The 16,360-nt window shown below is 40.6% G+C and overlaps 2 protein-coding genes across 4 annotated transcripts; one reads left to right on the top strand and one right to left on the bottom strand.

Annotated features, from left to right (window-relative positions):
• Positions 1–243: 243 nt before the first annotated feature.
• On the top strand, positions 244–5,260 carry LOC121945652 (collagen triple helix repeat-containing protein 1-like). Of its 3 annotated transcripts, XM_042489947.2 has the most exons (5): positions 244–515; positions 1,544–1,612; positions 3,254–3,472; positions 3,589–3,805; positions 4,750–5,260. In XM_042489947.2, the coding sequence occupies exons 1-5, from the start codon at positions 276–278 to the stop codon at positions 4,890–4,892; spliced, it is 888 nt and encodes a 295-aa protein (XP_042345881.2). In that variant the 5' UTR covers positions 244–275; the 3' UTR covers positions 4,893–5,260. The 3 variants fall into 3 exon arrangements, with proteins under 3 accessions (XP_042345881.2, XP_042345884.2, XP_042345882.2); XM_042489950.2 differs by lacking the exon at positions 1,544–1,612 and having other exon boundaries at positions 259–473; XM_042489948.2 differs by lacking the exon at positions 1,544–1,612 and having other exon boundaries at positions 260–515.
• Positions 5,261–5,372: 112 nt separating this feature from the next.
• Positions 5,373–9,468, bottom strand: LOC121945651 (solute carrier family 25 member 32-like). Its single transcript, XM_042489946.2, has 7 exons — positions 8,967–9,468; positions 8,660–8,810; positions 8,472–8,557; positions 7,059–7,213; positions 6,530–6,643; positions 6,185–6,330; positions 5,373–6,091 (listed from the first exon to the last, which is right to left on the bottom strand). The coding sequence occupies exons 1-7, from the start codon at positions 9,166–9,168 to the stop codon at positions 5,965–5,967; spliced, it is 981 nt and encodes a 326-aa protein (XP_042345880.1). The 5' UTR covers positions 9,169–9,468; the 3' UTR covers positions 5,373–5,964.
• Positions 9,469–16,360: the final 6,892 nt, after the last annotated feature.

Raw genomic sequence — 16,360 nt, 5'->3', positions numbered from 1 at the left:
GGGAGGAGTGTGTATGGAGAGCATTACAGCAAAAAATGAAAAGGCAAAAGCCATCCAGAGCCAGTAACAATCAGTACAATTAAAAAATAATAATGGGGGGGGGGGCTCGGGGGAAGCTTGCCCAGGACGCCGAATATGCTAGGTCCTGCGCTGCCAAAAAGAACAAAAAGAACAAAATGTGACAACATAAAGCCATTATTTTGTACACTGGCACACTTAAACAGCCCCACGTGAATATAAAAGGGATTCTCTTGAGGTTTTCTTTTCCTTAGAAAATGTTTCTGCAAGTTGACTGGCTCCTTCCTCCTTGTCCTGCCCTCCTAAAAACTGTCTGGAGTTGGAGTCAAACTGTCGCTTCAAGTCTCTCAGAGAGCGCGCACAGTTGGTCCGCTGTCTCTTGCATGATGTCTCCTCTCATCTCCCGCTTGCTGCTGCTTGTCTGCTTGGCTTTGCCGCTCTATGGCGTGGAAAAGGTGAGAAATAGAGGATACCGAAAGGATCCTGACGCTGACAAGGTAAGAGAGATTAGTTCAAATAACCACGCGGCCGCCACGATCACAAGTAGATTAAGTGGCGAGATTTATGCATTTTGGACAGATTTTGTCGTTCCCCATGGTGAAAATCATTTAAAAATGGGTTCATGAAATGATACTGATTATACTCAAATGACTTTGTTGTATTCCGCGCATTTTGTTGTATTTTTAATGCATCTATTAACATTGATGGGGCTCTTTGCATGTTCTGTTCATCCTGTCCAAAACTCATCCTGGGACTGCTTTTTCTTTTGGCATGCCAGAAGTCTGTTTAAACAACTGGTATCCCCAAAAGATTAAAAAAAAGAATAATAATAATAAAAAATTAAATGCTGATTAATCCATATGATCCACATGTATGCTTACAGTGCAATTATTGTGGTCACCACTTTGGCATTATGGTCTCCAAAATTACCTGTTCCTAGCATGTTTTAGCTGCTTTTTTATAGCTTTTTGTGTGGTCAGCTGGTTCTCTATTATTCCAGACCTGGCTGCTGTCCAGCAGACTGAATGGACAAAAAAAAAAAAACTCTAACAGGAAGTAGGGGTTTGGCTCATACTGTCTGTTTCTCTTTGTTATCTATCTGTCTTACTTAGCAATTTATATGAAGTGATAAAGTTTGCTTTTGGGTAAAATTTTGACTGATATTTTTAGGCTGATGTGTATTTTGATATATCTGAGTCCAGTCCAAAGCACCCAGTGCACATCAACACCAATCTTAGGCTGTCTTTGTCTAGAATTACATAACTCTCCATGCTGTAGGTAGAGAGGGAAGGAACAGAGAGGACACACATTTCTATCCTCAATCTCTGGGGAGTCAAATGAAAGTGAAACTGGTGTTTATTTATGCTGGGACTCTGTGGACGACCCTCAGGGACTCCCACAAGTCTGCATACCCCACTTTAAGAACTGCAGAACTACTCTTCATTATCCTCCAAAGTCATAGACCACAAATGAGACCACAGTGGAGGGATACTGAATAGCATTTTATGTTACCATCTGTATTTAGTGCTCTGGAAATGATGCAGAAAAGCCCAACTGCACTAGACACTCTGGAGAAGGAAGATCTGCTTATTTGGTAATAATAAAATTCCTTATTGCATCCTCCCAAGATCCTGTGAATTTAAAAAGTCTTAAAGCCAAGCATTTTTCGCTGTGCATGCTCCAGGAGAGCTTCAGTCCTTGTTTCCGTGTTGACTAATGCATGAAATACTTCTGATTCCTCAGCACTTTGGGGGCAAATGCAGCCTTTATGCTTCAGTTCCAGTAATGGGCTCTGTGCTACTAATATTCAGAAGAGCTGGAGTGTAATTCCTGCAGGCAGGCAGCACCACTACAGCAGACTGGAGGCTAATATTAAAGTCAGCTGTGTAGCAAAGTGGACAGAGGTTCCATTCATTAGTCTGCTTTGAAATGTCTCCAAAACTCCAACCCTCAATAAAATACCTAGACATTTCCTCGCTGAATATCAACCAAACAGACTCTGTATTTCTACATTTTGCCACCCCATTAACCAAGGAGCCCCCTTCTCCTTGAGGACAAATTCCAGATCTATGACAGCACGTGCATACCAAACCACAATCTACTGGTTTCATCACAGACTTCCCAGTTTGCCATAAAGATGATGTCAGACCTCACATCTCCAGGTTGCTTCTGCTAGCCACTTAATGGCTATAACAGACTCATCTGCTTCACAGCAGCTGACATACTGTATTTCTCCCCATATTTAAGAATTTTCCAGATTCAGGTCATCTGAAATTTCTACTTCACCCCAGGGACTTGAGTTGAGAAGATGTTGAAAGTGGAGTAAAAGCAAAGCTCTTTGTTCTCCTCTCCTGCTTGGGACTTTTTTTTTTTTTTCGCTGTTATGCCTTTTGGCCATCTGCCCCTAAAACTGCTCCACAGCTGCACGCTGAGCAAAAGGGCAGCAATGACCCAACAAAAGCCCAGACCAAAATCCCTTTGGTGTTTGCTCAAGGGCAAGGACACACTTCTACGTGTCCATTTATGTCTGTCCTGACTGAAGAAATGACTATGACACTTACAAATCACATAACCAAAATTAAAACCCAACTCTAACTAAAAAAAGCCTTAACAGCTAACCTACACACTATAATCTGCTGGTCATAAGGTCGCTTTGAAGAACATTTTATGCAGAGCTATTTGGATCTTCATTGTGTCTATCTCTGTATGTGGTAGGGTAGTTTTGGCAAGCTCCCCTGTCTCTGTGTGTCTCTGTGTGTGTTTGAGTCAGCTTGAGTAAGATGCGGCATCTGTTTAAACATAGCAGGAGATTCAGCTGGACAATGAATCATGCTGATAGATGTGCCGCCAAACACCTTCTAATTTCAGCTGTCTCCAAGCCTTCAGTTCCTCATTAACACACAATCTGTCACTCACTTGCTTCATGGCCTCGTGGTTGCAGGTTCTATTGCTTTGCCTTGGTTTGGATCCCATCTGTTTTTACACTTATTGCAGCCCTATGGCGGTGTATTTGTTTATATGACTGGTAAATGAGGTATAATCTGGCTCCTTGAGTGTGATGGTTGGATGAATGGCTGCATTTAGGTGTCTGCAGTGCATGCAGTCCAAACAGGGACTTATCCTCCAGGGAGAAAAAAGAAAATCCGAAACAGGAAGTTAGATAACAATAGGCTCTGCTGATGTTGTTGCAGGGCTTCTTTTCATAGTCAACTTCCTCTTTTCCTTGTTTTTCCAGTATGGCAGTTGCATGCAGGGGCCAGCAGGCACCCCTGGCAGAGAGGGTAACCCTGGAACCAACGGCATCCCGGGAACGCCGGGTATCCCTGGCCGTGATGGACTCAAAGGTGAGAAAGGAGAGTGCGTCAATGAGATCTTCGAGGAGCCGTGGAGGCCCAACTACAAGCAGTGTGCCTGGAACTCTCTGAATTATGGGATTGATCTGGGTAAAGTAGCTGTGAGTATTCCTAAATATTGTGGCTGTGCGTTTGAATCTTTTCACAAATTCACAAATGGTACACAAGCACTGCAATGCATAAATGTGTCAAATTTTCTCTATGCACTGTGTTGCAGGACTGTACGTTCACCAAGATGCGTTCAGACAGCGCCCTCAGAGTCCTCTTCAGTGGTTCCCTCAGACTCAAGTGTAAAAACGCGTGCTGCCAGAGGTGGTACTTCACCTTTAATGGAGCAGAGTGCACAGGACCCCTGCCCATCGAGTCCATCATCTACTTAGACCAAGGAAGTCCTGAGCTCAACTCAACCATCAACATCCACAGAACATCCTCAGGTATGACTAAGACATAGGCTTTGTTGCGCAATTAACCTTAACCAACAACACACAAGCAACAGAGCAACATTTTGGGAAATACGCATATTTATTTGTTTGCTGAGAGTTATATACGACAGATACGAGAGTGGTATTGATGTTCTTGACGAACTCTCTGCAAAACACCATATATGTTTATTTCCAAAACAGGTGAGCTATTTACAGCTATGCTTTCCTTGGTGTACAATCCTTTGAAACTAAGAACTGTGAACCCTTCATATCTACAGAGAGAGCAGGCCCTCTTCCACAGAGTTCCCCGTACTGCACTAAGGTCCCCAGGAAGCAAATTTGTGCATACAAGGACAGTGAAGGAATGACCCGCCTTACTCAACCTGTGATTGGCTACTACTTTTTGCCTTCATTGGTTGGATTGTTCAGGGTTTAGACATTTAAAGGATTGGTTAGTGTTGGGGTAAAACTGTCATATGACGTAAGTCAGTCACGAGCAGAGTAAGGTAGGCCATTCCGTCACTATCCTAAGAAACACTAATTCTCCCTTAGGAAAGCAGCTCAGCCTTGCTTCCAATTTATATGGCCATTTGCAGTATTCCAGTGAAAAAATCCCCTGTGATTCTAGTTATTATACATCTGTTAAGCCAGAGTGAACAATGCAAAAAATTGAGAGGGCCTTTTACGTTTTTACATCACCCAAAGGCAATCGTACGATTTGTTGCAATCTGCAACCTTGCCACTGAATGCCAATATATCCTTCACACTGCTCCATTAAGTGGTTATTTAGTTGCTGTGGATGCTGGAAAGCCTTGAAAACAATCCGAACAATAAAGTTACACTCCTCCAATTTGGAGAATTTATCACTGTACTGGAAAACCAAACAATTAAAAATCCGGAGACAGTTTGGGTGTTCCCTGAAATTCATTTGCTTTCTCTTCTTTTTTCCTCCCCAGTTGAAGGGCTGTGTGAGGGTATCAAAGCAGGGTTGGTGGATGTGGCTGTGTGGGTGGGGACCTGTGCTGACTATCCCAGAGGTGACGCATCTACAGGGTGGAATTCAGTATCCAGGATTATCATTGAGGAACTGCCCAAATAAAAATTAGAAAAGTTACATGAAATGGAGGGACCAGTCATGGTAGTATGACAGTATGTTATCTGGCCCTCCAAAATAATCAGGTACAGTTTGCGGAGGCATCACTGCATCACTGATGGTAACTTGAATGTGTGTTTCTCTTATTTTTATTTTGTTTAAATGCTATAGCAGTTGACAGGCCTATAAACAACTGTACTGTGTGATTTTGTATACCAGAAATCAACTTTGTACTGTAGCTTTTCTGCTTATGGGTGCTGTTAGTATATACAGTAACCATTTAACAGACATTGACAATATTTAAACTGTACTCATGTGACATGTTTCTGTTCATTGTTGCTGTTAATAAAGTCATCTTTTTTTTAAGAAGTGAACTCAACCTTTTTTACTGCTTATGTTTGGGAGCTGATATACCCTGTGCTTAATTTAATGTAGCCACAAATTCATACATTTAATGTAATTAAAGTATCAAACATGACAATGCAGAAAAAGCACAGATGAATTTTATAATAAAATAGTATGCAATGCAGATACAATTTGCTGCCAGCAAACTAATGAAATGTGGGATAAATGTACTGGTGTGTTTGAAACAAAAAAATCATTTCCACTGCTATTGTCTGTTTACAGAAAAGAATAATTTAAAATAGACAAACTAATATTACACACATGTGCAACCGGGACCCTGAGAAGATCTCAAATATGCTGTTAATAATCAGCTTTTCATGTTTCATCCAGTATCCCTTTCCGGTGCCAGAAAACAATAAATGTAAACAGAACTATGATGAAATATTTATCAAACTCCATTGATAAAAATGTCAACTTATGCATCGTAAAAAAAAGACTAACATCACAGCAGCATGTCCTTTGGCTCGTAAGACGTACTTTCCCCCAAAAGTCAAAGTCTTTCAACTATTGCTCAGTTTGGCAACTTTTTCATTCATTTTCAGTGCAAATGAATGCTTTTCACAGCACATTCACATGTATGCTAGGCCGAGAGCTGGCTTCAGTCTGATGCATTTCTCTCTGTGTGGTAGTGTCAGTGTGAGCTCAGAGTCTTTGCAGCTGTCGACACCAAACCTCATTCATTTTTTCCCATAAGGTAGCGAGACACATTCTCATAAACTACAAAGGTGATGCAGCAGGCAGGAGTCACACGAATCAAATTGGGGACGATGCCTTTGTAGAAACCGATGGCGCCTTCGTTCCTGCAGAGAGAGAAAAAAAAGCATTACTTATCAGCCAAATTTAGAGAGTAGGAATGCATGTGCGGCCCCTTTGTGAGTGGATCAGTATCATACCTCCACGTCCGTCTGATGACATCAATTACTCCATTGTATCTATTATGCTGGTCTTGCAGGCGAGCTCGAACCACCTGATATGGGTATGTTGTGGCCACAGCAAATATTTTGGATAAAGCTGCCATTGTGATGTATTCCAACGCACTCTGTTTACACAGATAAACACATGGAGAGAAAAGTTAGCAGGGCAGAGTTGGAAAACTGATGAGTCACTTCTTCAACTGCTAGTTACCCACTGTGGGCTAACTCTTATTAAACTTCAAAGCTACAGGCTTCATTGCTGCCTTTTATTAAACACTGAGCATGTTTCCAGACAGTTTGTGGCTCGTGGGGTTAATGACTCACCAGCTTCGAATCTGAAGGCACTTTCTTGTATTTGTTGTAGTCTCTCTTGAGCTCTTCATAGGCCATGAACTGCAGCGCTCCGTGGGATGTGCCAAAAAGACCAGGAACATAACCCTGTGACAAGTACATGTCTTTCATGACACAAACATACCCACAGTATGCTTTAAAACCTTCTGCATTATGTCTGTAGCTCCCTGCCTATCTAAAAGAGCTTTCTGTCATATTTTCACTTTGTTATGTGGTGGCAATTATCCTGCCAAGCTCACAGAACTTACATTGAGCACAATTTCTGGCTGTTACCATTATTAATGGCTTGCAAGTTATCCACTCCAGCTAATATAGGCTATTGATGCCCTCTAGTGGTGATTAATGAACCAATACCACACTTGATTTCAGCCTAGTAGGATAAAGAACAACTTTTTCTGTGTCTGATAATTCCTCTACAAACAGCAGACCTGTCGGTAGGTTAAATAATTGTCTTGTGTTTTGCTGTTTTACATAAAAATACAAAAATTCACTGATGTTTCACCTTGTATAGTCCTGGCACGCCCTCATGGCGATAGATCTTGACCAGAGCATCTACCATCCCCTTGTACTGTTTACTGGTTGGGTCAGCATTGTACTGGAGCACCAGCCGGGTCTTGGTCACCCAGATTGGGTTGGTTAGGGTGAGCGTCAGGATGCCTAGGTGAGGACAAGTGGGTGCTGTTAGAATGAGGCTGACAACATTTGAAGAACAGGCTGAAGAACAATTAGTGGTTAAATACACAATTGTTTAAACACACAGCCAGCTCTTTAAACAGTGCATTGTTTTACTGTATGTGCCTGCAACTGAAAACCGGAGCCCTGCAAGATGGGAACGAGTGGTTCTCAACAAAAGCGAGAGAGGCATGATTTTAAGTAAAGCTGATTATGATGTGGTGGTTTCTGCCAGACAAAATTACCCTGCTGTTTTTGCAGAACACAGTGACTAAAGTTCACAGAGTATGGGATGATAAACAATACGTTCAGCTGTGGTTAAGGGTGCCAAACATCCAATCCATGAAACAGAAGACAAAAGCAATTCAAGCCAATAGGAAGGCCACAAGTATGCATATTGTTTAATATGAACAAAATAATGATTTATCAGAAGTTTTGGTGATGATCCCACTAAAAAAAACTGAGAAATGGAGCTTGTATGTATTCTTGTGCAGAGGTAGGGTTTTTGTAAGAATATGGTTATTAAACTGATTTAGGTTTACATACATTTTGCCAAGTGCAAGTACAAAGTAAAACGACAGTATTAGGTTAAGTAAAGATTTGTAACATCGGAAATGTGGAATTTCCCATAATATGACTAATTCTGGTAAAGAGAAATTAAAAGTTAAATTATATTTGGTAAAATGTGGCAGTTAAAACCTCATAAATGCAAGTTTAGATTAACATTTATTTAAAAAAAACAAACAAAAAAAACAATTTAAGACATTTTAGGACATGCACAAACAGTGATATAGCTTACTCCAGTGACATCCACTGCAGAGACATTTCCTAACAGAGCACCTCATTAAACTATTCTTGCATACTGCTGAATAATGCATCAAATAGTTCAGGCTGTTTTTGAGGCAAAAGTGGCTCCTATCCTGCCCTCGTCAGGTATTCCTGATAAAAATATGACTGAGTGTCTGAGAAAATTAAATTATTTTCATGCAGTTTAAGGCAGGTCTGTTAGATCTTCTATTGAGAAGTTTAATTTGCAGCCCCTAACTCAATTTGGCCAACAGGAAGCAGATCCATGTGACCCCATGAGAAACTGAACAGCAGGGCTGTGTACTAATTTGTTCCTGCCTCCTGTCAGCTATGGTCAGCTCAGAGCAGTATCATCTGGCTGGAGTTGTTGACTGTGTGCTGATTGTGAGAGTGTGTCTTCAGGACGACAGTGTTAACACACACACATAGGACTAACCTGCTTTGGCTGCAGACACCAGGTGCTCTGTGGCACTCAGTTCAGTTTGACGGCCCTCCTTTGTGTACCCTTTGATTGCATTGTAGCTGTAAGGGGAGAAGATGTGTTACAGATCATTTTAAAGATCAGAGCGATTCATGAGAAATGACATAATGCGGACATGATGAACCAGTTTATAGCCAACGTACAAAAAGAAGTAGAGACCCCAAGATGCTCCCGCACCCCAGAGGTTGGGTGTCACTCCTTGGTAGAGTCCTCTGAGTCCCTCCTGCTGCCAGACGCTCTTCATACAGTGAAATATGCCCCTGTACTTAGGTCTTAACTCCAATCCATCACTTACTACATTGAAACGACAAAAAAAAAACTTTTGTTAAGCCATGTCATTCAAATTTAAAATGAAACATAAACAATATCTAAAAGGAAATCAAGCTGTGGCAGCATAGCACCGTTGTCATTTCAATTCCTTTTACAGAAACAGAAGTCAGCATACTGTACCTGCAAACCTGATTTTGACCAGATCCAGAGGGTGAAGCGCCAGTGTTGACACCACCCCCCCACTAAGACCAGCGACAAGGTTTTCTATCTTCACATGGCTGAATACTTGCTGGACATGTCCAACTAAAGAGACAGCAGAAGCGGGTTTGCTGGACACCGTGTCTGTCACGCTAACGGGACCGTGGTTTGGAGCGGAACTCATGTTTACACCGTGAATAAACTGGTCGGCTCCTGTCTGCTAGCTAAGCTCTCCGTAAGGTAAGGCTAAAACGTTACTCTGTAGCACTCTGTAGACGGCTCATTAGCCCCGCTGACGCTGCTGTGCGGACGGTGCTGACTCCATGAACCTTCCGCATATTCACCGCACGTTAGCAGCTGAACCACGCTTTTGACATGCGGTGGCATGCCATGGCTGAGGTAACGTTATCCAAAATGTCAAGCGGCAGTGCTACTGCTCGACCTTGCTGGCTAGTACTCTAAGTAAACGTCAAACCGCCATGATGAAGAGCACCGCTTCCGGCCCGAACTTTCAAAATAAAAGCATTGTATCTATGAAGTACGCCATGCTGCAGCCAGGTGCCTCTGCAGTATACTGGGCTCATTGTTTGTTTGTTTTAAGTTTATTTTATTTTATTTTTACCCAGTACAACACAAAAGTTGTACTGGTGTACAAATGTCCCAGTGTTAAAGAAATCACACACACACACACACACACACACACACACACACACACACACACACACACACACACACAAAATTGACAGTACAGGTGCATACCTGGCCAACAAACAACATGTACCTAGTATTTAGAGTAAATAAAGAAAGTAAAAACACCTGAAATAAAATCTGAATACTTTTACTTTTAATTTTACTAGTGGTTGGTAAAATTTTATTGAAAAAAATCACCTGCCAAAACTTTTTTTCACTCGTATTATGGATTTATTAAATATTTATTCATTTTTAGGTAATAAAGGCACTTAAAGATTGTCCTGGTAAAAACATTTTTTTCCACATGCTTTAAAAGGTCCACTGTGCAGGATGTAGAGGCACTTAATTTATTGGCAGAAGTGGTATATAATATCCATAACTATATTTTCATGTCTTTATAATGACCTGAAAATAGGAGTTGTTTATATCTACATACCGAGTGGGTCCTCTTTTATGCTGTCTGCCATGTTAACATATAACAAGCAAATTAGAGATTAAATCTTTACACTTTAGCTAAATGTTACTCCATGTGGGTGAAAATCTCAACTGAGAACTTTTATTCTATTTTTAAAGGCTAGAGCTGAGGACTCGTATTTGTTACCAAGCTTCACTGAACTGATAATACATGATTAAGTCTGTTTAATATAAATTAGAGAAAAAATCTTTCTGCTGTTAAAAAAAGGCAACTAACTAAACCTAAAGTGTGCCAAAAGACATTTTTTTGCACTTGATCTACACAACACATTCAAAAATAATATTAAATAAGTGTATTTTATTATGTCAGCTGTGTTAAGGCAGAAATTCTCAAGCTGTGGTCTTGGCTGTTGGCATCTGCAGGTGAAAGGTGAACAAAAGGTGGATGGACCATCATAAAACAAACAGTTAAACTCAAATCAATTCAGTTCAATTATTTTTTATTTTTATAGCTCAATATCATAAATCACAATTTACCTCAGAGGCGCTTTACAACATACCACACCCTCCTATGATTCTCACTGCAGATAAGGAAAAACTCCCCCCAGGAAATCCTTTAATGGAAGGGCAACTGGGGAGGAATCCCTCTTCCAGGACGGACAGATGGTCAGTAGATGCCATGTGTACAGAACAGACCAACATAACAAGATTACAGTATAGACAATCCATATGACAAAATACAGAGAGAGGGAGAGAGAGAGAGATGCACAGCAACAACAACAATAACAATAATCATAGGAATATGATTAATAATTCATAGAACTATATGGTAGAGTATATTAAATGCATATGTTAATATATGCATTACAAATAATGTGTATACCAATAGTAGAAATATGACTCATGATAATAGCAGTATACAGTAGACTATATTGAATGAATATTGTAATATATGATAGTTTATGTATTAAAAATAATAATGTGTGCGTAAAAATAGTAGAATGTAAATAGTAGTATGACTCATAATAATTGTAGTAGTATGCTTCAGGTAGGACGACAGCAGCAGATACAACCACATACCATGATCCAGGTGCAAGCCCATGGGAACCTCTAAGACGAGAAAGCACAGAAGCTCCAGGGAAGAAGAAACGTTAGTGACAAAAAATAAAGGAACATGAATGTGTGTAAAGAATAAAGGTGGCTGTAAAGTCTTCCAGCTTGGGTGTGAAAGGCTTAAGAAAAAAGGTTTTCAAAGAAATTCTAAGTTTGTTTAGGGTTAGGGTTGATTATTAATCTCAAGTCAAAAATGGCAAAAATTCACCCTCCTTGGTTGCTGCCTCAAAGAATGTGACATTAGTAAAACTGGGGGGAGTGGATTCATTTAGTCTTAGCATAATAATTATGACACAGCTAGGTTTCAGACAAAATAAATTAATATGATTACCAAAAATTAAATCATTTACTAACAAGGTTTTAGATGTTAGCATTCTGGTGTTTAAGAATCCACATTTAATTCTCCTATTTTGTTGTACTATTCAGAGACGGAATTAATTTTTATCAGGTTTTTATGTACAGCTCTTCTTTTGCTTACTTTACATTTAAATTTACATTTTAAATAATAATTTTAATAATTTTAGGAATTTTCTTTTCAATTGAATTTATTTCAATATTTTATTTATAATGCAATACAATACAGCACAATACAATGCAATACAATACAGCGCAATACAACACAATACAATACAAAGATAATAAACACTTCCACCCCCTTTCACAGGGAATAAGAGGAAGAAAGCTCAAGGAGAGCAACAGAGGGTTCCCCTACTCCCCCTTTGTTGTCTACAAACGTTTTGAACAGAATATATCAAGGTTATCAAAGAAATCTACATTGCAAGTGTATGTGTCTGGATTGGACAGAGACCGAGGATGAAGCAGCATGTGAAGCTGTGGCAGGGACTGAGCCTGGGGATGCAGATGCAGAGGCGGGAGCTATGGCAAATCAAGTACATCAGGCAAATCTACATCACACAAGAATCTGTCTGGATTGTAGGGGGACTGAGGCTGATGCTGAAACAGTGTGTGAGGCTGAGCCTGAACGTGGGGCTGAGCCTGAGGCTGTGGCTGATCAAGTAGATCAGAGAAATCTACAGTACATATGTATGCGTCTGGACTGGACGGGGACTGAGGCTGAGCCTGAATCTGATGCTGAGCTTGAGGCTGTGGCTCAGGCTTTGGCTGTGACGGATCAGAAAGATCAGACAAATTCATAGTACTTGTGTCTGTGTCTGGACTGTACAGTGACTCAGACTGATACAGTGGGTGAAACTGAGGCAAGGGCTCAGGCACTGCTGTGTTGGAAAGGGGTTCATGAAGCCCCACCATCAGTAAATTGAGTCTTCCAGCCCCAGATAAGTGGTTTGTGTCAGTGGGTGCAGTGACCATTGCTGCAGGTGCTGCTATTGCAGAGCCTTGCCAGTGGTGGTCATACACCTGTGGATGAAGAGGCATGGTAGGATGTCATGTCCAGTCAGTCTGTATGTGAGGAGCCTCCATGACATATGTTTGCCAAGTAGAAGGCTGCAGGACAGCTGTCTGTGTGTGAACAGGCTCTGTCAAACCTGTGTACACTGGGGCCACACGCAGCCTCTTGCCTTGCTGGGTGAACTCTTCGGCAGATGCAAATGCTGCAACATGAATTAACAAAAACTGTGATCAGTGCACTGGGACTTTTAAAAACATGGTAAAAGATGCTGCTTCTAATTTTATGTATTTTGAGAATCTGTGATCTAAAAGAGTCCAACATGATCCCTTGTGGTCACACATCTGTAAGTTTTTATCCCATTTCATATGAAAACAACCTTTGAACCATAGAAACATTGTCTTACTTTCAAACTGTCTGGCGGGCTTGCTTATGACGGCCTTGCTCCTGTCTCTCTTTCTCTTTCTGCCCTACAGAAAAACAGACACTTTCGACTTTCTATCTGACATCAGTTGATAAAAACTCTTTTCAGTGGCAGTGTTTCATAAACTCTAGTGTAGTGATTTTAACTAATATGACTTGCGTGTTGGCAGAGTGTACATACGTAATTGTCGGTGGGTGTCCAGTCAGGATATAGCTGTGCATGGAGCTTCCTCTCTCTCTCTGCCTCTTCATAATATATGGCCTTCTGCTCACTTGACAGTGTGTTCCACTGTAGACAAACAACAAAACATCTCAAATGAATAACTATGTACACAGATCCACTTTAATGAGAGCAGGCTCTCACAGCCAGTGCATTTGGGACATAACATGCTGGAAATCCTCAGTTTAAATTTAGATGTGTTCATGTGACATGTAATGAAAATCATCAAAAAATGACTGTCAAGATTTGAAGATTTAGAGTTTAATTGTTTTGTTGTACACTTATGTGAGCTCAATTAAACTGTCATGATGGTTGTGGAACACTGAATGTCTCACGGAGCAAACAAACACACCCTCTTTCCCAGGATACTATTCACCACTGCACTTCCTGTGATGCCCAATTCGGCCACAACATTTGGCCTCTGCTCCTTTCTAAACACCATGAAGGCGTTTGGCGGCTTCTTTACATACAACCGATCATCCTCCTGGTTGTCACGCTTTCTCTTGCTGTGGTAACAGAGAAGAAATAAACAGGAGAGTTTTAGAAATACAAAGTAAAGTAAGCAGAATAATACAAGTCATGAGTCACGTGCATCATTGCCTGGCTTCCAAAATTGACGACCACGTGCCAGGCGGTGGAATTTTCACCACACATGGACATTTCAACTTCCTTACCGATCTTACAGAGTGTGTCAGCTGCTGGAACCACAAATTCCTACTCGCCCATGGGTCTGTGATTTGTAATGCCGAGGAATCGAATCCACACGCCTTCCACTGTGCTTCTCTTTTTTTTTAGCGCATGATATGGTTCTTCCTCGTCAAGATTTAAAACATCATTAACCTCCAAAATGATCCGCTGAGCCATTACAAATAAATCGTCATCATCCATTTCCACAGTTAGTTTCCTACCGTCAATATCCTCAGTACTAACCACATCAGCCTCTATTATTGCTTCCTGTTTAAATTCTGCAGATTCCAATACTGCCGATTGTGTTCCTGTAAAGTTTTCAAACACCAATGGTTCATCTATTACTCCACTGATAGTAGTGGTCCTTGACATCTCTTCCCTGTCAGTAATAGCCAAAATATCAAAAGTAGATGTTGTCCATGTCACAGCATTAGCAGTCATCTCCTCCAAAGCTGTAACTACAGTCAACATATTAGCACCATCAGTTATTACCAGATCTATAGTAGTCTGTACATTATCCTCTTCTAACGTAACACTTGTAAGAAATGATTCTTGTACATTTTCAGCATCCGTAAAAACTTCAGTAGCCCTTAAGTTTTTTATTGTAAGGACCACCCTACGCGTTATATATTTTTCTTTTTCAGATGGAACAATTTTAAACTCTGGTTCTAAATAAGTACACGTATATTCTCCCAGATCCTCTAATGTAACATTACGCAAGAAAAGTGAACAGTCTCCCCAAACTCTTAACCACCACAAATCATTATACAACACATACTTCCTTCTATTAATGGGTACAATATCAACTTCAGGTCCTGTTAACGCAACATCTTCACCGCGACTATTTTTCCACTGAGGTGGGTTTTTACCATCAAAATTCCTTTTTCCACACTTAGACGGGAGCTGAATTGATTCTCCTAAAACTACTTCAACTTTACTCTTGGTAACGTTTAGGCTTAACTCTTTTCCGGACTGGTCTTGGGCTCCTTTGTCTACCTGTGGTTTCAGATTGTCCTGGAGTGACATCACAGCGGCCCTCTGTGATCTCCGATTCACAGTCAACTGAGGTGGATCCTGCTGTTGCTGGAACATGTTGAAAGTCGATGCTATTAAATTGCTCTCCCTGTCCATCATCTGACTTGTTTCCTGCGGCCTTGTCAAAAGCATGTGTAACCTCATCAATATTATCCACACTATGGGCAGCCTCCTCTGTCTCTCCTCGGTACTTTTACACAGCGTGACAAGTGATACCAAGTCGGTGACCGTTTAATCTGGACCGCAGTTCCAGTACTGCGAACAACTTCAAATCGTCCTTCACGGCGTTCGTTATACCGCTTTCTTCTAAATACCTTTACAAACACCTTGTCTGGTGCACTGTGTTCCTGTTTTGCTCACCAAAGTTCTCCTACACCTCTTCTCATCTCTGCCTGTCGGAAACATATGTGGATATCCTTTTATGAAGAGTTGCCATATATGTTACATATGCTCGCATTTCATCTTCCAAAAGAGCCAAACTTGGCCCTTTTCCACTTGTACGCAAACAAGGGGTTGGCATCCGTCTCCCTGTGGCCAACTCATGAGGGGTCATACGCAAGTCACGGAGCTCACTCGAGCGACACACCATTAATGCAAACGGAAGTGCCGCCACCCAATTCAAACCCGTGTGTTGACAAATTTTAACAATACGGCTTTTCAAAATACCATTCATTTTTTTGCAAATCCCTTGACTTTGTGGATGGTAAATGGCTCCTAAACGCTGTTTAATTCCTAATTTTTGCAGAATCAACCTCACCGTTTTATCCATGAACTCTTTACCATTATCTGAGGATATCCGATCAGGAAGTCCCCACCTGCTTATGACCTCTCGACACAAAAATTTGGCAACCGACTGAGCATCCTTTCGCTTGGTTGGACAAGCCTCAGGCCATCATGAAAATCTATCCACAGCAACTAACATATATCTTTTCCCAAAGGTTTTTCCTAAACTACAATTACTAACAGGCACAAATCTATTATAGTTAATCATATTACTCTCCCGCCATCTCCTAATTTTAAGTTTAAGTTTAAATTTTGGTTTTTAGTTTTAGTTAAAACTAACTCAAATATCTTTAAATATTATTATGTTTCTAATTTACACATGTCTTATCGTTAAGAGTCGTGGGCCCTGACTTCATTAATCTTGCATGGTTATTTAGCTCACAAACGTAATAGTTCAACTTATTCTACACTTTTTACTTTAATTTTAATTTGCTTTTTCTCTCGTTTGTTTTTCTTCTCTATTACTTGATTTTTATTTCTATTCTCTTTTTCCTTTTCCACATTTCTCTTTAATATTACTTTACTGTATTTCTTTTGTCTTTTATTTCTTCTATTTGTACCTGTTCGCCCGCACTTATGATGCAAAAACTAAATTTAGACACGGAAAGCCACACCAACATCAACACATCATAGCACTCCAGCACA

The sequence above is a fragment of the Plectropomus leopardus genome, chromosome 11 (genome assembly GCF_026936395.1).
Source record: "Plectropomus leopardus strain MGB_pleo_1.0 chromosome 11, ASM2693639v1, whole genome shotgun sequence".
NCBI lineage: Eukaryota > Metazoa > Chordata > Actinopteri > Perciformes > Serranidae > Plectropomus > Plectropomus leopardus.
The sequence above is the reverse complement of the archived record's forward strand: the minus strand, read 5'-3'. Positions and strand labels throughout refer to the sequence as shown.